Below are 20,276 nucleotides of genomic sequence, written 5' to 3' on the forward strand. Positions count from 1 at the left end.
TATTCACAAATTCATAACCATATTCTTTTTGCTAGAAATGTGTTCAGAGGGAGTAAACTATCGAATTATAAAATTCACAAAAAAAATATCAAATCATAACATCTTCATGATCCCTCACGCAAAAAAAAAACGCATTCACGCTCCGACACCGTATTCTTAACATTGCACCAATTTCCTATTAAATTTTGACCCAAATGGTTTCAAATGAAACAAAAACACCCACAGCACATGCCACTTAATCTCCTCCTTAGCTTTTTCCCAATGTGTTTCCAACGGGGTGTACGTTAATGGGGCCGGACCAAGGTTGATGCCACTTCATTTTCCCCTTATTAAGTGGCCATCCATTCCGCCGGCAACAGGCTACAGTCTAGTCCGGGCTGCACTTATTTGCGCGGACGCTACAGTATCCCTCCTGCGTTTCCAAGAAGAGCATGCGCGCACGAACTTTGCATGCCCGCCCTGCCCTGCCCAAGGCGGGCGGCCACGCACGAGCTGGGCAAAAGACTTCGGGGGCCAGACTCTTTCCGTGTTCTTCCCGCCGCACGGCGGTATAAATTGCCGGCGCCGCATATTTGTCTCCCCGGCGGCAGAAGGACCATATCGATAGCTAGCCCCGAGCCCCATGCATGCAACCTGTTGGCAGCCTCTCCCTCCCTCCCTCCCTCCACCCCGATCTCAGCTCCACCATCCGGGAGCTTTGTAGGTGACTTACTCGCCTCCCAGCCCCAGCAGTCCCAGGTGATTAGCAGGCAGGAAGTAGCTGGTTTCTAACCCGGCGCACCGCCCACCTACTCGCCATCTCCTCCGGCTCTACACCGCGGCCGGCCCTGCAGTCGATACGTACGATACCCTTTGTACGTGCGTGCGTACCTAGCCCGTACCTGAACTCCTCCTTGGCGCCATGGGGAGCTCGTGCGTGAACCTCTCCCGCGCCGTCGCGGCCGCGAGGCGCCCGGGCTTCGGCACCGGCGCCGGCGGCCACGGGAGATGCGTGGTCGCATTGTCGTCGTCGTCGTCGAGGAGGCGCACCGCCGCCGACGGTGGCGTGTCGTGCGGCATCGCCAACGGGTACCTGGGCGGCTTGTCTGGTGGGTCGCGGCCGCCTTCCTTGCCGGTGCACGGCAAGAGTTCCGGGCCCGGTTCGGGGCGGGAGGCCGGCGATCAGGCTGACGCTGACGCTGACGGGCTCGGGATCCAGGAGTTCCTTGGCGGCAAGAACTTCCTCATCACCGGCGGGACTGGCTTCCTAGCAAAAGGTACTATATCATCATCTTCATTTTTCTCTGTCTCCTCTCCACTCGATTATCTTTGCTGTTTTCGTGCTTGATTTCGCTCGTGATTTCATTTCAGTTCTGATCGAGAAAATCCTGAGGACCAACACTGACGTGGGCAAGATATACGTGCTGATCAAGGCCAAGGACAGCGAGACGGCATTGCAGAGACTGCAAAACGAGGTATGATACGATGCCTAGAAAAGGCCAAGTTCCCTTTGCCGCTCATTCAAACGATGATGATATTTTCTCCTGTGGGCAGGTGGTGGACACGGAGCTGTTCAAGCGCCTGCAGGAGATCCACGGGAAAGACTACCACGGATTCATAGCCACGAAGCTTGTCCCCGTAGTTGGCGACGTCCGGGAGGCCAACATCGGCATTGCCCCCGAGCTGGCCGATGAGATCGCGGAGCGGGTGGACATCATCGTCAACTCCGCCGCCAATACCACTTTCGACGAGAGGTTCGTTCGTCCGTCCTTCTATAGTCCGTCCACTTGGCTTCTGGTCTAGTGTAAAAATACTCGTCTACCACCTAGATTCAGTCACTCCGGTGCGACCAAATTCAAGAATTTTACTTGTGAATGTTCAACCTGCAGGTACGATGTTGCCATGGACATCAACACCGTGGGGCCGTTCCGGATAATGAGCTTCGCGCATCGGTTTCGAAGGCTCAAGCTCTTCCTGCAGGTGTCCACAGGTGAGGAGGGATCATGCCAACTTAATCTTCTTCTTGTGAAAGTGACATCCATGGTTTTCTTATTCGAGGTTTCCAACGGTTGTGTCGCATGACATCCATGCATGATCTCTGCAGCGTATGTGAACGGGCAGAGGCAGGGTGTCGTGCTGGAGAAACCGTTTCGGTTGGGTGACACCATAGGAAAAGGGTCAGCTGGATCCTCGGATTCTTCGGAGCAGCACAAGAACGCCGTGCTCGACATCGAGGCGGAGATCAAGCTGGCCTTCGACTCGAGAAGCCGCGCCGATGATGACCCGGCTTCTTTCTCTCAGGAGATGAAGGATTTAGGGCTAGAGAGGTACGCAAGATGTGCATTTCTTACCATGACCTCCTCGGTCTCAGCCTGAAGGTGCAACATTCATTTGATTTGCTGAACGTGTTGGTTGCTCTTATATATATATATATAGAGCGAAGCTCCATGGGTGGCAGGACACGTACGTGTTCACCAAGGCCATGGGGGAGATGGTGATCAACAGCATGCGAGGGGAGATCCCCGTGGTGACCATCAGGCCCAGCGTCATCGAGAGCACCTGGAGAGACCCCTTCCCGGGCTGGATGGAAGGCAACAGGTACGTACGTGCGTGCGTGCGTGCAGATTGTGCTATAATCCTGCAGAGTTCACCAACATCCTGTGCTGATTTCTGTGGGCGAATCGGTTTGGTCCGTCAGGATGATGGACCCTGTCGTCCTCTACTACGGCAAAGGCCAGCTGAGCGGGTTCCTCGCCGACCCGGCCGGCGTTCTAGACGTGGTAATCAATCGGTCACGCACGCATTCCCTAACCAAATGTACCCCGTAGTAGCTAGTGAGACCATGGAAGATGATCTTGCAGGCGCTAATGGCTTTCTCGTTGTGTCACTGGGCAAGGTTCCGGCGGACATGGTGGTGAACGCGACGCTGGCGGCGATGGCGAAGCACGGGCGGGCGGCGGAGGGGGGAATGCACGTGTACCACGTGGCGTCGTCGACGGTGAACCCGCTGGTGTTCGGCGACCTGAGCCGGTTCCTGTTCCAGCACTTCACGAGCAGCCCCTACAGCGACGCGGCGGGGCAGCCCATCGCCGTGCCGCCCATGCGCCTCTTCGACACCATGGAGCAGTTCGCCAGCTACGTCGAGACGGACGCGCTGCTCCGGAGCGCCAGGGCCGGCGCCCCCGCCGGCGAGCGCCTCTCGCAGCGCCTCCAGGAGCTCTGCGCCAAGTCCGTCGAGCAGACCATCCACCTCGGCAGCATCTACCAGCCGTACACCTTCTACACCGGCAGGTGATCCCTCCATCTCTCTCTCTTTCTCGCCCATGGCGCTACCGTTTGTGCACGCATATGTTTTGTCTGCTCACGCCGCTACCATCGACATGGGCGCAGGTTCGACAACTGCAACACGGAAGGGCTCATGGCGGAGATGTCGGCGCAGGAGAAGGCAGGGTTCCACTTCGACGTGCGGAGCATCGACTGGACGGACTACATCACCAACGTCCACATCCCGGGGCTCAGGAAGCACGTCATGAAAGGGAGGGGCATCGCCGCCACCTCCTCCTCACCGTCGGCATCCCCGTCCACGATGGAGGAGCTCGCCGCAGCCAGCGCCTCCGCTGTGTGAACACGTCGGCCCTAAACCTTACACAAAGATGCGCCGCGGCGTGTACACTAGTTAGATTGTTTGTATCATGTGCCTAAGTACGTGATCCACTGAAGAAGCACATTTGGTTCTGTGTTGGAAGCAACTTAACTAAGGCTTGATGTCATTGTACCAGGTTTGTTCTGCGTTATAGACCTGCTTGTCCTAAACAAGAGAAAATATGTGTTCTCCCTCTTTCTCTCTACATGTTGTATTTCTTATCATGTAATTTATGGGAAAACAAGGATTGGAAATACTGAAATATGATTTAATTAACTGTTATCTTACAGTCTGATAATACAGATTACAAGCCTAGTGATACAAGCTTAAGCTACATATAGGAGTTCAGTCTTTGCCAATGTAAAATGCCATGCCTCTATGAAATTGCCAAAGTACTGAGGGAGAGGGTGCATGGATAGCCCTTTCTTCACCTGGAACTCAGGGCAGGTGGCTGCATGAAGCTTCTTTTGTTTCAGGATGGCAGCAATCTTTCGGATTGACCAATGGGGGTCAATTTTACATGGGGCACTCGTACACCCCTTTGTTATTGTTTGTTGGCTCATGTGCAGATTTGGATCCAGCAGGAATCTCACTGATTGGTGCCGATATTCGCAATACAAGCTGAGAAATGGTGCAGCCAGTTTACTCAAAGGAAATAATCAGGCGTTCTCCGTGTCACGTCCGGCTCGCCTCTCCGAGGGGCTGGCTCAAACTGCAACAATGGGGGACGGAACCAGCTTGATAAGCATGGCGTGAAGAGGGAAAAAAAACGCAGGACATGATATGAGGAAGCTATTTGAGTATAATGTCTTCCAGAAAATATTGAAATACGCTATTAACATTTCTATGTGAAGTTTCAGTAGCTTTACAGTAGCATGGGTGCATACATGACTGATCTGCATTTCGTGCCTACCTAGATGATGCCACACCATGGGCCAGATAACAAAGAGAAATTATCATGTAAAAATGAAGAAGTGAACTCGTGATCACCTGGATAAAGGTGTGAGCGTTGCAGTCATCAACTTCCAAGATGGATGCCATGTTGCCACATCGGTAACAATAGTTTGGAGCACTGAATATGGTAACAACTTTTTGTTCCTATATATGGACAGCGAATAATCGTAACATGTTACTTGCAAAAAGAAACAGCTGATAAAGTATATAAAAGTTCAACCAGCTTACATGAGCCCAGTTGTATCCCTCCATAACTAACTGATGAGCCCGCGCTACAAGTTTGAGATTGTTGGTGTGATTGAATTGTTCGGATATGTCCTGTGAACAAAAAGAATGGACAAAGTAAAGCTCAGTAAATCTGCAAATAGCGCTTTTGAAAGGAACGCAGTACTACAGTAGTACCTGCCCAAAGGTGTAGCCAGCACCACGAGGAGAGATGCCCCATCCACATCTATCATCCGGATCAGACCATAAGAGATCACACATAGGTCCCTCATGTGGAACCTCTTGGACACGATCTAAGCTACGGACACTATCAAGATTCTCAATTGATGGAGATAAACCACCATGCAGGCAGAAAATTTCAGATTCCACCTTCAAGAATGTAAATAAAATATCAATATAGCCCCTGAACACATAATACTGAGAAAAATGCAAGAAAACATTATGTGATAATCAGAAGAGTGGAGAAAAATGCACGAAAACCTTATCTGATAATCAGAAGGGTGGAGGGCAGCTATTTTATCATGCTGTATGCATATAGCATAAAAACACTGAGTATATTATCAACCTATCGATGAATAAGTTCAGTATTTAATAGTCCGTTCATACAACTGGGTATCTCAAGAGTCAAGACCTACCAACACTAGAAAGAGCAAAACAGCTAGAATCAACTAACAGTTGGTGAGAGTCATTCAAGATTGTGTTCCGCAGTTCCGCACATTATAAAGCAAAGATTTTATGGCTTGTCACACTTGTACAAAGTGAAGACATTAGCCACGGTCCATGGATATGTTAGTGGGCAAGGCAGGAAACATAACTATCATACAGGCACCAACCAAACTAGACATCCATATAATTTAACACAAAAAAACCTCCCACATTAAGGCTGCATGCATCTTAGAAAAATGCAGAATAATACTAAGAAAAAGAAAGGAGGTCTAAGATTCAGAGTACACACCAGCGCTGTTAATGGGAAATAATCAAAAAGATCTGTGAATATCTTCCATACATTTGCATTGCCGTACCTGGTTAGAAAGAAAGAGAAAATAAATGATGTGCCAGGACAGGAATTCTACCACAGACTTGTAGTAAAAGTTCTCTCTGTAATCAACTTATATTGAATTAAAGAGTTTGTAACTTTATATACAACATAACAATAACATGTAGTTATTCAAATTTGCTCAAAGCATATGCAGCTCCTAAGCATGGTGATAGAGCACCATCAGAAGAAAGATCATACAACTAGTTTCACAAGTACTCCCTCCACCTAAATAATTGTAGTTGGAGAGAACAAAACTAGTTCTTCCCAACTACAATTATTTAGGTACGAAGGGAGTAATTTGTATGCAATCAACACAATGTCAATACTAATGTAAGGAATCTCTACAAATGCAGGTATAAATGACACATGAATAGATGATGCCAACTAGATTCACATGCATCAACACATGGCACAACTATATATGAGAATAAGACAAGAACTCCAGAATTAACAGACAACTAGGATCAGATTGAACAAGCACAGATTTTTTAGCACAGCTGGAGCCATAAGATTAAGTAAATATAGAACAGACTAGACCTGGAATAAGATTAAGTAAACTCACTTTCGTAGGCATTCATCGTAGAATCCATATACTTGTGTGATCTGTAACCATTGTGGAAACATACTTTCAGTTTGAGAACAAAAATACATGACAAATGAATCACTACAATAGCATCGAAATTCTAATAGAGCAAATTATGCATAAAACAGGAGATGCAAGATTCAAAACAGAGAAGCCTGCTCAATTTTCCATTCAAACTGCAATAATGACAGCTGCTGAGGTACAAACATCAACACACAAGCATTGGGAAGATAATATCTAATAGTACCTGTCGACTCTCATGGTTTCCACGGAGGATTGTAATCCGATGTGGATGGCGAACCTTCAGTGCTACCAAGAGCTGGACAAGAAATATCATTAAGTACATATAACATGAATCCGAACATAGTGTCATTGGAAAGAATACTGATTAAGCAAAACTCCACTAGAAAGATTTTTTGCAGACTGGATGAAGAACAGATGGTGATGAACATGAGTAGGTTGATTCTTACAGAAACAGTCTCGACAGAGTAGTATCCACGATCCACATAATCCCCCATAAACAAATAATTAGTATCTGGACACTGCATGAGAAAAAGGTTAACCATTTGTGCAATGTTCGCTGCATATTTTTAAAGCAAGGTAGGAATAAATAAATGAAGATGAGCTAACAAAAGTAATACCTTCCCACCAATCCGGAAAAGCTCAACAAGATCATGGAATTGTCCGTGAATATCACCACAGATTGTCACTGGGCTTTTGACTGGCTGCGTAACAAAAAAATGTAAAAGCTTAAAGCCAATGCTTATCTGCCGATGCACCCATACATGTAAATAATTTCAGATGATGTTTGTATAAATACATTGTTAAGTATCAGAGTGGAACCTTGCATTATTTCATGATTTACAAATGAGATAACAATTAAGTAGATCAAATGGATGTGAAAGAAGAAGACTTTAAGTAACTATATTTCATTTTAGCATCAGCAATTGCCTATTTATGGGTTGGGAAAAAACACCAAATAATAGGATATAACTGAATTTATTTAAAGTCAAATTATTGATCAGAATGCCCTTGAGCCTTGACACATTGGACTGAATAAAGGAAACAGCTATCTGAACAATAAAATGAGGATGCTGTTGCTCAAACGCAGTGCCAAGATCCAAGACAGTATACTAAGTTCAAAACAACCTTTAGAAGCAGCTAGGAAGATACCAATTGCATGTATAACGAATGATACACTGCGCAGCAGTGAGATAAGAACCGATAGTATGTGATACCTGAACATTGCTTTCCTCCATCAAGATCTCCTTAGCCTTCTCGCATAGTGCTTTAACCTGCACATGAGGGCAAGTAAGGACACAAGTCGAATCTCTGATATTCCAGGAACGTTAGAAACGTATAAACTCTATAAATGTTTATGGGCATCAAATATTCCTGTTTCTGGACAAGAGCACACACACCATCCATATCGACCCAAATGTACGTGCGTGATACACTTGACCCATTATTCTTTTTTTGAGGAAGATGCACTTGCCCCTAAAGATGCAGTTTTCCCTACTGAAATGACACTGGAGACAAATTTGCCTTCTACAAAGAAGGCTAGAGTGACAATAGGAGCTTGCAAAACTTCCTATTTTGATGCTGCTTTACCGCGGCTATTACAGGAGATCTGTCCCGAGAGACCAAATCTGAACCACGGCATCAGAATGATTCAAAAAGAAGAGCCTTGGGCGGGCACAAGCTGGACGTCGTATCTATCATCCTCCGAACCATCGAGAGCATGACAAACAGCACCCAAACCACCGGATCACGCCCCGAATCCAGGGCCTCGAACCAGCAGCCCGGCCGTTTAAAAAACCCTAGAGGCGGCCGCCCTTGATAGCAGATCAAAACGAGCACTCGCCAGATCCGGCGGCGGCGCCGGCGAGCGCGCGAGGGAGGAAGCCAGATACAAACGGAGGCGGCCGCCGTACGGAAATCTCACCTCTTGCTCGGCGAGCGGGCGGCACTGCAGCAGCTGCTCGATCTGCGCGTCCAGGCCGCCGCAGCCGCTGCTGTCCACGCTCATAGGCTCCATGCCCTCTGCCGCCGGCCTCCTCCGCCGACCGTGGGGGAAAGGCAGGCTGAGCTGGAGCTCGTCGCCGGCGGCGAGGCGGGGCGAGAGGGGGGGAGCGGGGGGAGGGGCCGCGGAACAGGAGAGTGGGGGAGTGAGACTGGGAGGAGAGGAGCGGGGGAAGGAGCTGGACGCGGAAGGGAAGCCCATCATCCGCCACATGGGCCCAAATCTGTCCAGCCGGTGGGACCCGCGCGCCCCGCGTCGCGGCTCGCGAGTGGCTGCCGGCCGGGGGTGAGTGTGACGAGGGCGTGCGTGGACCGGAGGGAGACCTGGGGCGCCATCCTTCCCAAAATTTTCCGAGATTTTATCGAGATCCCGAGATTTTTTCACTGTTTTAACCCATAAGACGTAAGTAATTCACAGAATAACTCGATCTGAAAGTATTTCCGGATCTGACCCTTTTAGAAACGCCAGAATCCGTGGCGTTGCTGCTCCACGTAGAAACATCTGTCTACCGTGGCGTTTCTGGTCCACATTGGAACGCCGGTCTAGAGTGCGTTGCAGCCCTAGACCGAAACGCCAATGCCTTTGGCGTTGCAACCCAGGTGACAAACGCCATTAATAATGGCGTTTCTACCGCGCAGAGCATCTTCCTAATCCTCCCCCGATGTCCCTTTCCTCCTGCTTAAGAAAAGCAGAGCGATTGCTTGCTTGCTGCTCTAATTAGTTACCGCCGGCCACTAGGCGGACGATGCATGCTCTTCAGATGTTCTTGCTCTTGAGATGTTCGAGGCCGCGTCGCTCCAAAACTCGATCCAGCGCGGGGCCTGGCCGCCGCAGGCGGCGTCGAGGCTGCGGCGCGTGCACGGCGTGCTCGTGCCGGAAGAGGGCATCGCCGCGAACTGGGATGAGATGTCCATCGGCTGGAAGGACGACTCACGGGTGAAGAAGTGGACGACGTTGAGGCCGCAGCAGAGTACGGGGTCGTCGGTGACGAAGAACACGGGGTTGCCGGCGAGGGAGGGGCTGCAGGGCAGGTAGCAGCGGTCGAAGAGGGGAACGAGCAGCGGCGCGCGCCGTATGACGGAGCGAGCGAGCCGCCTCGAGCGCTCGGGGTCGGCCGGCCTCTTCCCCCAGCACCGAGGCCACAGCGCGCCCCTCGCGATTTGGAGCGACGCCGCGGCGACTGGCAGGTCGAACGCAGCGCGGAGCCCGGCGCGGGAGCGCCAGTCCGGGAACCCCGGGCCGGACGGCAGCCCGAGGGCCAGAACGGCGCGGAGGTCGGGCGGGAAGGTGAACCCCATCTCGGCCTCGGCGCGGGCAAGCTCTGTCTCCGAGAGCCCGAGCAGGATGGCCACCCCGGACGCCCGGAGGTGCGAGAGCACGGACGACGCCACGCCCTGGAAGGAGTAGAGGCCGTGGCGCGGGGACGCGGACGCCGAGGAAGGGTCGGCCGCAGCGCGCGTGGACAGGCGACGCAGGCCGGCCGCGTGTGCCGCCGGGGCCATGCCCGCCATCCGGTGCTCCACATCCACCATCGCGACGGCCCGAACCTCCCCGCGCGCGCCGATAGGACCGATGGCAGGGGGCACTGTTCTGCGCGGTTGAAACGCCATTATTCATGGCGTTTGTCACATGGTTGCAACGCCAAAGGCATTGGCGTTTCGGTCTGGGGCTGCAACGCACGCTAGACTGGTGTTCCAATGTGGACCAGAAACGCCACTGTAGACATGCGTTTCTACGTGGAGCAGCAACGCCACGGACTCTGGCGTTTCTAAAAGGGTCAGATCCGGAAATACTTTCAGATCGAGTTCATTCTGTGAATTACTTACGTCTTATGGGTTAAAACAGTGAAAAAATCCCCATTTGAATAGCGACACACTTGATCCTACTCTCTCCGTAATAAAAGCATTTAGGCCCTGTTTGGTTTCAATAAGTCGGGTGACTTAAAACCAGTGACTTATAAGTCACGCCTGTTTGGTTGTCATCTGACTTATAAGTTACCTTTCCATGCAAAAGTGGATGACTTATAAGTTTTAAGGCCCTGTTTGGTTCCAAATAAGTCACCAACTTATAAGTTGAAAAGTGCAAAAAGTGACTTATTTTGCCAAACAGACCCAACTTATAAGTCACCCCAACTTATAAGTCATAAGTTGCTCCACCCCAACTTAAAACTTATAAGTCACCCACTTTTACATGAAAAGGTGACTTAGGCCTTGTTTGGTTCCAAATAAGTCACCAACTTATAAGTTGAAAAGTGCAAAAAGTGACTTATTTTGTCAAACAGACCCAACTTATAAGTCACCCAAACTTATAAGTCATAAGTTGCTCCACCCCAACTTAAAACTTATAAGTCACCCACTTTTGCATGAAAAGGTGACTTATAAGTCAGATGACAACCAAACAGGCGTGACTTATAAGTCACTGGTTTTAAGTCACCTGACTTATTGAAACCAAACAGGGCCTTATAAGTCAGATGACAACCAAACAGGCGTGACTTATAAGTCACTGCTTTTTAGTCACCTGACTTATAAGTCAGGTGACTTATTGAAACCAAACAGGGCCTAAGTTGGGGTGGAGCAACTTATGACTTATAAGTTTGGGTGACTTATAAGTTGGGTCTGTTTGGCAAAATAAGTCACTTTTTGCACTTTTCAACTTATAAGTTGGTGACTTATTTGGAACCAAACAGGGCCTTAGAACACTACTTTAGTAATCTAAATATTCTTATACGGAGTATTAGTTATAGAGGAATAGTTCTTTTCTTTTTTTTTGAGGGGACACTTGATCCTAGTTGTAGATTGGCAATTGGCTTTCTTTTCAAGAAACTAATACATGTCATATTTTGGAAGGGGAGGGGAAGATGATGGATGTGTTTTATTTTTGTTTATAATGTGGTAATTTGGTGGACCTTTCGTGGTGTGATTTTGTGTTATTTGCTAACCAATTATATGACGACGCTTTTTTTTAGATGCTGGGAAGGTGTGTGGGATTGATATGTTTTTATTTACCGGTTGTTGCTGATTGATTTGAAAATTTGTTGGCACGGTCAATATTGTAAACTAAACTCAAAATTGAATAGCTCAAGTGAATGGAAGAGATTCCAAATTAGGAAACTTTGTGTATGAAAAGAATTGAATGGAAGAGCTAGAGAAACTATTGACTCGGTCAAAATCGATTGACCCAATTCTAAATTGAATATTTCAATTTGCAAGACGTTGAAAGTTAGGAAGCATAATGTATAGTATAAAAATTGAATGAGAGAGCTTTGAGAAATTTGAAGGAAACCATATATACATACACGTGTAAAACTTTATGTACAAAATCAAGGTAAGACAACCGTCCTACCTTGCCCTATGAAGAGCTCTGTTCGTGCTTGTGTCGCCATTCATTAATAGAAAATAACACGTATCTCGTATCTCATTATTAAAAAATAACATGTATCTTGTGTCGACATTCATTATTGAAAAATAACACGTATTGTGTTGTATTTGTGCAACATAGGATGCCTCCGTAGAATGAGGACTAGTGGTTGGATCGCACCCCTAGTACGTCACGTGAGAGGAAGTTCGTACGGTGTGAGGTAGAAACACCGGGCTTTTCATTCTCCTTTTTTAATCTGGACAACACAAACAAGGTGTCACAATAGAGAAACATGATGTTGTTTTGTTAAAAAAGAAAGATAAAACAAGAGAGGATATGAACATAACATGGCAATGGACCACAATAAAAAAATGACAGAGCGTGTTGCTTCTTGAAAAAAGCGTTCTTTGACAAATCCATTACAAGTTCCTTCACAGGAGATTGCAACTAACAAAATGAAAATGGCATAGTAGTCACTATTTCACAAGTCTAGCATCAAGGAAGTTTTGCTCCTAATTAGGATATCATATAACAACAATATTATCATAGTTAAGCATGAGGAACAATGACTTTCAGGAGTTACAAGAAAATTAAGCGTGAATAATACTTAAGCATGAAGAGCGGGTATTTTGATCATTCGAGTAGTAGTACAAGAACAAAATTATCCTTATGACAAATGTGATATTCAGACCACAAGCATATTGATCACATGTGTGCAGAAAAAACGTATTGATTCTGCTAGAATAACTATAGTTCATTTTTAAAACATTATAGTAGGAAACTATCCTCGATTAACTGAAAATTTTGTTAGAACTCGCAAAATAAGTGTTGCCTCCATTATAGTAGCAATTGTAATAGCATTACATATCTGCAGAAACACCACAAGTTATAAATTAATAGATGGGCCTAGCTTGTAACTGAAACTCAATGTTAGCTTAGAAAACTCGTTATCACAGCCCATTTTTTGCCCACTGCCCTGCAGCAGCCCCCTCGGGATTTGGAGATGCCAACACGTCGTTCAACCTGCCATTGGGTGCTACTGATACCTGCACGGGGATCCAAATTTAGACGCCACCACAACATCACCACACCAACACAGCCAAATGATACAGCCTACAAACAGATGTGAGTACCTTCTTCTACGCCTCTTTGCCCTCGCCAACCATGATGGCCTTGGGATCTAGGGACAATTTGTGCATCAAATCCACCGGGCGCCGCAAGCCCCGTGTTAGCCTTGGTCCACTGCTTCTGCAACTGGTTTGTCGCGCTCGCGCCTTCATCAAGCACGGCCATGATGGTGCCGATGGTAATGGAATGTTCAGCAACCAGGCTAACTTAGTAGAAAAGTAAGCATTTGCTTCATAAGTTAGGGCAACTCCAACGGGCCGACCCAAACGGATGGCGATTTTGTCTGCTTTTCGTCCGTTTGAGTCGTCCGTCGGCATGTCCGTGTCCGCTTTTTTAAATGGGTCAGCACATGCATCCAACGGGAAGCAAGTGGGCAGCAGCACTGTGGCAATATAATAATAGGAGAAAGGTGGATGGGATGGGCCAGCGAATTAAATAAGAAGGCAGAGGTGGGTGGGTGGCTGTGTGACAAGTCGGCCAGGGCAGCCACATGCTGAAAAGACCTCGATGACGCCTAGAGGGGGGTGAATAGGCTATTTAAAAACTTCTTCGGATTTGGCTTGAAACTAATGCGGAAATAAACTAAGAGGGTACTTGTCAAGCACAAATCCTAAATGCACTAGGCACTGCAACGTGTATCAACAACACGATCTACCAAGATGGACATAATACAGTTACTAACAAGCACAAGTAAGTTACACAAACTTACTTGAGCTATATCACACGACAAGTAGGTGAACAACACAAGATACTAGATCACACTATATCACACGATATATTAAAGGCTGCAAGTATGAACGTGTGGATATAGAGGGTATGCTTGAATGATTAATCTTGTACAAGAAATAGCCAACACAATATAATGAGCACAAACAACATGCAATGTATGTATGCTCAAGTAACACAAGTAAACCACAAGTAAGGAGTTAGGGTTAAGGATAACCAAGGTCACTGAGACGAAGATGTATCCCGATGTTCACTTCCTTGGAGAGAAGCTAGTCACCGTTAGAGAGGTGGATGTTACCACGAAGGCACACCAACGCCACGAAGGCTCACCCTATTCTCCCTTTGAGATAACACCACGAAGACGTTTCTCAACCACTAGTGGTAAGCCTTTGAGGTGGCTTCCAAACCCTCACAAACTTTTCCGGGGGGTAATAACACGGATTGATTCCTCTCTGAAGAACTCCTACCGCCTAGGAGTCTCCAACCTCCAAGAGTAACAAGATCACGGGGAATGCTCAAAACTTGCTCAAATCTCAAACAGGTTGGGTTGAAAGGAGGAGAGGGAGACGATCTATCTTTTGATTGGAACAACTCTCAAAGGGGCTCACAAATGCTCTTGGGATCTAAGATTTGGTGTGAGCAAATGTGTGTGAGGTAGAAGTATGTTCTTATGAGGATAAGGCTGTGTTGGGCTGCCCTCTCACGAAGTGCGAGGGGGGTATTTATAGTGGGGAGAGAAAAACAGCCGTTGGGGACACTTTAAGTCACACAGGGTCCGGACGTCCGACAGTTGCCGGAAGTCTGGGCGTCCGTGAGGGGTTGGACGTCCGACAGGGGTCGGTCGTCCGAGGCCTGTAGATACGGCTGAAACTATTTTGAATTAAACAGCGACCAGACGTCCGGAGAGGACCGGAAATCCGAGTTATACAACTCAACTTCTTCTGGTGGTAGGTTCCGGATTTCCGAAGGGGGTCGGACGTCCGGCCCTCGGACGTCCGGAGGGAGCCGGAAATCCGAGTTATAGAGCTCACGTTCTTCTGGTGCAGGGCTCCGGATTTCCGAAGCATGTCGGTCGTCCGACCCTTGACCGGCCCTCGGACGTCCGGAGTGAGCCGGAAGTCCGAGTTATATGGCTCAAGTTTCTCTGGTGCATAGTTCCGGAATTCCGAAGCTGGTCGGATATCCGGGCCTCGGACGTCCGGAGGGAGCCGGAAGTCCGAGTTATATGGCTCTGATTTCTCTGGTATAGGATTCCGGATTTCCGAAGCAGTCGGTCGTCCGGCCCTCGGACGTCCGGAGGAAGCCGGATGTCCGAGGCACTGGTTCTGTTTTCAGATAATAGCAGAGCAGTGGAGATGTGGTCTGAGCAGAACAGTGGAGATGTAGTTTGAGCAGAACAGTGGAGATGTAGTTTGAGCAAGTTCATCGCAAAACCCGTGATCCCTAAGGACTCAAGAATCATAAAAGGGTACTAATGATCCATACTTGAGTGTATACTTTTATTCGTTGATCATCACTCCGCACCACTAACGTCAAAGGAACTGATACCTTTGAGTTAGCCCTTTCACTTGAGCTTGATGTTGTTGTTCCTTCTTGGCTCAAGTTGAAAGCAAGACATGATGAAGTCTTCAAGTAGCTCTCCCATACACAATGCGGAAAGCCTAGCTTATGTATTCATCTTCATTTGTCCACCATGTGAACATCTACAAGAATCAAGCATGTAGTGCTCAGGAATGCTTATCTTGATCTTGTCCTTGTTAGCACATGAGGTTGTCCTTATCAACACATGATCATTGACAATAGTTTCAATGATATATTCGTGCTGATCCACTTGAACTTGCACACCACAATCTTGATGACGATCACCACTTGACGTCATCCTTCATGGGTTGTATGAGATCTTCCTTTTGACGCAAGCCCAATGGAAGCACACCTAACCCCCACATAGGAGTCTCACAAAGACCATGGGTTAGTACACAAACACGTAATGGACAATGTTTACCATACCATGGGATCACTTGATCCCTCTCGGTACATCTTATACGCTTTGTGTGTTGATCATCTTGATTTACTCTTTGTCTGAGATCTTGATCAACCTAGTGTTTATATGACCATTCTTTCGATAATACCTTGAATAACATCTTGGTCATCATATAAACTCCTTGAACCCAACAGATGGACTTCAAGAGGTGCCTTTGGACAAATCCTATAAATATAACTTAAGGCAACCATTAGTCCATAGGAATTGTCATCAATTACCAAAACCACATATGGAGATATATGCTCTAACAATCTCCCCCATTTTGGTAATTGAAGACAACCACTTCAAGAAAGTTTATATAAGGAAATAAGCATAACCAAGCGCACACATACAAGGTAATAATGCGTGTGTGCAAGATGTAAATGCTTACGCAATAAAAGCAAAACCCTCTAAGCATATCCAAAGTAAACTCTCTAAACTTCTCCCCCATTGGCATCGATTGCCAAAATGGACGAAAAGTTTAGAAAGCCAATATAGTAGGTGGTCCTCCAAAAAGTGTGTACTTCTCAGCAAATGAGTGCAGAAAACTACACAAATACAATGATAAGTAGTTGGAGGAAAACAAACTATATTGAGGACCCAAAGATTGCAAATAAAAGGATCGTATGCCACAAAGACATACAAAGATAGAGGCAAGCAATCAAAAGATTCCAGATGGAACAAACTATCATATGGTCCTTCGAACCACATTAATAAAAGATATTATGATAAAGGCAACATAGTGCTTTATCAAAAACTAGAGAAGCTCCCCATGATTTGTGCACAAATATGAGATTTTTGTATTTGACACAGGTGCACAAAATAGGATCGTTGCTCCCCCAGAATTTATAAAAACACACAACGAGTGCAAGAAGATAGATGAGACAATAAGCATATCAATTGCACAAAACAAATGGTTGAGCAACATGTAAAAGAAGAAATTTAAGAATAGGCTCAACCAAAGTAATGTGTGTGAGTCATGGCAAAGCACTTGAGAAGACTAAGATAAGGATGAGCATTACTCATCAACATAGTCTTGATGAAATGAGATACAAAGTGCAAGACATATCATTCCCACACACACATACTAGAAAATGGGTTCACAAGCTTATGAATAAACAAAATAAGAACCAACGCTTGTGACAACCCATTGTGAAGATAGAAAGTAAGAACCTTGTCAAGAGGAGAGATACTAATTGAAATGGCAAAACCCTCATCAAGACAAGCATGAGGAAAAATAATCTTCACGGCCAAAGAGTGCATCAAGATGTAGGAAAATAAGATACGCAATCAAAATAAAACTTTTCACGAAGCCCCCAAAAGTTGAAAAAGGAAATGCAATGATGATCGTGAAAGAAAATAGGATATTAATTAGAGATGTAACTTCTCTCATGTGTAAAAAGATTCTAAGTAGAAGACAATCATGATGATATATATCCACAAAGAAGGATGTACACACGAAATGGTTACAAGAAAAAACAAACTAGATATCCAAAAAGGAAGTCATAAATATATCGATGAGATCTTTTGCTTGGAAGCATAGCACATGGCCTAATATTTTCTTATTGTATAATATGAACTTCCAACATACGAACATCAAGGACATCCCAACTAGTAGTAAGACATCATCGTTCGGATGCTTTGAGAAAGCAAACAAGTACTACAAGAACGAATCAAGAGATTCATGCCATGATGCAACCTGGAAAAGAAAAGACAGGTTGGGTCCTTTGCAAGAAAAGAATGCATGAAGTGGATACTTGTTACCGAGACAACATTGAATTGATGTAGTAGATAGTTGTTCTTTGATCATCCTAACTTGGCTCCAATAATCACATGGTCTCAACATCTTCCTTATAGGTGAGCCGAGCATCCAATGCATCTCCAGTTGTTCCTGGAACAACAAAACAAACAAAACGGTGCCCAAACTCATTGGGACCAAAGAGTTAGAAAACCAGCAATACATAGGACAAACTCCACATACATATGTGCATATAGATATGAATTTGAATTTCATGCACACTCTAGCCAATTTATGACAAGGTGGAGTTTCCCCTATATATTGGGTCAAAGAAGGAAAGCAAGCAAAAGAAGTTGTATATAGTAGCTAGATACGCATGCTCAAGACTCTCAAGAATCAACTCAACACAAAGTTGATAAGTCACCAAAAGACAAGGTATCAAGTGATAATAAGATCCTAAAACAAAAAGAACTATCACTTGAAGGATATCAATTAAAAGATACCTCAAGGAATGATATATCCATTGACACACGCCAAATAGAAGGCAACAAGAAACCAATTGAAGGAAAACAAACACGAGGTATCTAATTTCCAAAAGAGAGCTAGGTTCCAACAAACCAAGCCCTCGATAAATTTTCATGATGGCACAAAGCATCATAAAGAGCAAGACTTGCCTCCCATCAACACACACTTGATGGGGATCAAAAGATTTTATGATGGGTGAATAACAAGAGTGTTTTAAAGAAAATAGGATAGCTCCCCCAAGGGACGTGCATTATATTGAATTTGCATTTAAATACAAAACACACACGATGGGATGATCACTTTCTCTATATCTATAAAAACACTAGACATGTTAAAATAGATTCATAAGAGGCAAGGAAGACAAACGAAACACAAAATCCAGTGTAAAGATGATTAGCAATTCCTATCACATGATGGGAATGCCAATTGTCAAGGACAAGAAGTATTTTCGAAGTGATACTCATTGGTAGATCACAAATATATCCAAGATCATTTTTACCCATAAAACACAAGCAAATGACACTTGTAGAGCTAACATGCCACCTAGGAACAAGATAATTTACAATGTCAACACTAAGTGGCAACACATCAAATGTACACATTTTCTAGGTTTGTAATATGCACATAGCATATTACTCCCCCATAATGTGATAAACCAACAACATTAACAAGTGGCAGATTAAAACCAACAAGATATACTTAATGGACCATATAGAATTTGAATTTCTCATGAGTAAGACATACCACATAGAAACTAGATAATCTTGAAGTATCAAAACTAAGTGGTATTCCCCATGTATACACATTTATAGGATTGTGAGGTGTGCAAAGCACATCACTCCCCCACAATGGGATAATCCATTAATCTCTCACAAGAGCCAACAAAAAAAAATAAACAAGATGCAAAATGGCTCAATACAAGACTCACATGTACATGATATGCAAACCAACATACCCATACTCGATTACTCAAGATAAGCAGGTTGGGAGTACAACATATACAAACGCATGCAAGGTACAAAACCACAACATGCAAAGGGGCAAGCACCTAACAATGTAAACAGTTTAAGTATAAGTTACCGTAAGGAGGCACATTGGATATAAGATAGGAACTTGATAATCCAAATGACTTGGCTTGAGATAATATGAATGATGAAGACCCCTTAATTCTTCATTATGTATCCAAGTCTCTAATGTCCTTCATAGTCACCTATTGATCAAGTTTGAGCTTGTTGGTCCCCAACTACGTTGGGTCCTAAGAGGTTAATCACAATAGGCTTGGCAACCCAAATGGTTCTTTTATTGACACCATTTTGAGTACCAACAAACTTGGCAAACACATTGCCAACCTTATCCTTCCCAAGGGAATAGGTATCATCAATAGTGATTGGGTTGGATAAGTTACCTCTCGTGCAAGACGAAGCGACGTGACCCTTCTCACGACATAAGTAGCAACATCTACCCTTTGTTTTCTTCCCAGTCGATTTCTCACCTTGGGGAGTGTTGGCTTGGGTCTTATTGGGAAGAGGCCTTCCTTCAATTTGTAGTTGAATATGTGATTGAGTTTGTGGCCGCTTCCCTTGTTGCTTGTGACTTTGAGACTTCGTCTTCAGAGGGCAAGATCTAACATGGTGCCCTTTAACTTTGCACTTGAAGCAAATGATTTTGGACGAATTCTTGACTTGTTCTAGGCCCCTCTTGTTCTTGTTTGAGTTTACTCCAACATCATTTTTGTCATTCGGAGATGTTTGCTCACACAGGACGTTGTTGAGTGTGGACATCCCTTCATGACACTGTTCCAAGTCTTTCTTCAAAGAAGTGACTTGGGCCTTGAGCTCTTCGATTTCATCTGCACGGTTAGTATCAATGCAAGTACTAGAGGAAGTGTAAGCTTCAATGTTAGAGCAACAAGGCAAGGAAAGTAATTCATCACACGAGGTAGCAACATTGTGAGTAGGCGAATTACGAGGACTAGCACATGGAAATATAGTACTTTGACTAGAAGTAGTGCCATTGTCCACATGAGGCTCACTTGATGTTACCTTGGTGATGATAGCCTCATGAGCTAACTTTTGCACATTATGGGATGTTAGAAGATCGGCATGAGAGCTTGTGAGCATTACATGGTTTTCTTCCAACTTCCCATAATTGCTAGTTAGTATATCAAGTTGAGCACGTAGCTCAACATTCTCCTTCAATGTTGATACTTCAAAAGAGATAGGGTTAGATGTACAAGTATGATCAACAATATGAGAGGAGTAAGTAGCGATTAGAGACTTCTCATGAGTAGATTGAAGCTCCTCAAATATCTTAGAGGTTTTGACGAGCTCTCCCTT

At 45.5% G+C, this 20,276-nt stretch overlaps 3 protein-coding genes across 3 annotated transcripts; 1 reads left to right on the plus strand and 2 right to left on the minus strand.

Moving 5' to 3' along the window:
- The first annotated feature begins 622 nt into the window (after positions 1 to 622).
- On the plus strand, positions 623 to 4,082 carry LOC123449539 (fatty acyl-CoA reductase 2, chloroplastic-like). Its single transcript, XM_045126793.1, has 9 exons — positions 623 to 1,256; positions 1,351 to 1,454; positions 1,534 to 1,733; positions 1,869 to 1,969; positions 2,084 to 2,306; positions 2,416 to 2,577; positions 2,678 to 2,759; positions 2,876 to 3,270; positions 3,370 to 4,082. The coding sequence occupies exons 1-9, from the start codon at positions 902 to 904 to the stop codon at positions 3,602 to 3,604; spliced, it is 1,857 nt and encodes a 618-aa protein (XP_044982728.1). The 5' UTR covers positions 623 to 901; the 3' UTR covers positions 3,605 to 4,082.
- Positions 3,870 to 8,592, minus strand: LOC123449540 (serine/threonine-protein phosphatase PP2A-4 catalytic subunit). Its single transcript, XM_045126794.1, has 11 exons — positions 8,369 to 8,592; positions 7,662 to 7,718; positions 7,065 to 7,148; positions 6,894 to 6,965; positions 6,671 to 6,742; positions 6,403 to 6,443; positions 5,757 to 5,823; positions 4,979 to 5,170; positions 4,805 to 4,894; positions 4,613 to 4,720; positions 3,870 to 4,334 (listed from the first exon to the last, which is right to left on the minus strand). Exons 1-11 carry the CDS (start codon positions 8,459 to 8,461, stop codon positions 4,269 to 4,271), a joined length of 942 nt encoding a protein of 313 aa, XP_044982729.1. The 5' UTR covers positions 8,462 to 8,592; the 3' UTR covers positions 3,870 to 4,268.
- Positions 8,593 to 9,180: 588 nt separating this feature from the next.
- On the minus strand, positions 9,181 to 9,978 carry LOC123450763. Its single transcript, XM_045127863.1, has one exon. It carries the CDS (start codon positions 9,976 to 9,978, stop codon positions 9,181 to 9,183), a length of 798 nt encoding a protein of 265 aa, XP_044983798.1.
- Between the last annotated feature and the right edge of the window lie 10,298 nt (positions 9,979 to 20,276).

Source organism: Hordeum vulgare, chromosome 4H (assembly GCF_904849725.1).
Source record: "Hordeum vulgare subsp. vulgare chromosome 4H, MorexV3_pseudomolecules_assembly, whole genome shotgun sequence".
In the NCBI taxonomy this organism is placed as follows: Eukaryota; Viridiplantae; Streptophyta; class Magnoliopsida; order Poales; family Poaceae; genus Hordeum; species Hordeum vulgare.

What these genes read in the sequence shown, in the direction of transcription:
- LOC123449539 (XM_045126793.1), top strand. Translation starts at nt 902, where the DNA reads ATGGGGAGCTCGTGCGTGAACCTCTCCCGCGCCGTCGCGGCCGCGAGG. An exon ending in TGCAGAGACTGCAAAACGAG is followed by an intron (nt 1,455 to 1,533) that starts GTATGATACGAT and finishes TCCTGTGGGCAG; the next exon opens with GTGGTGGACACGGAGCTGTT. An exon ending in TACACCTTCTACACCGGCAG is followed by an intron (nt 3,271 to 3,369) that starts GTGATCCCTCCA and finishes ACATGGGCGCAG; the next exon opens with GTTCGACAACTGCAACACGG.
- LOC123449540 (XM_045126794.1), bottom strand. Translation starts at nt 8,461, where the DNA reads ATGGAGCCTATGAGCGTGGACAGCAGCGGCTGCGGCGGCCTGGACGCG. An exon ending in TTTTCCGGATTGGTGGGAAG is followed by an intron (nt 6,966 to 7,064) that starts GTATTACTTTTG and finishes TTTCTCATGCAG; the next exon opens with TGTCCAGATACTAATTATTT. An exon ending in ACGCTCACACCTTTATCCAG is followed by an intron (nt 4,335 to 4,612) that starts GTGATCACGAGT and finishes CCATTGTTGCAG; the next exon opens with TTTGAGCCAGCCCCTCGGAG.
- LOC123450763 (XM_045127863.1), bottom strand. Translation starts at nt 9,978, where the DNA reads ATGGTGGATGTGGAGCACCGGATGGCGGGCATGGCCCCGGCGGCACAC.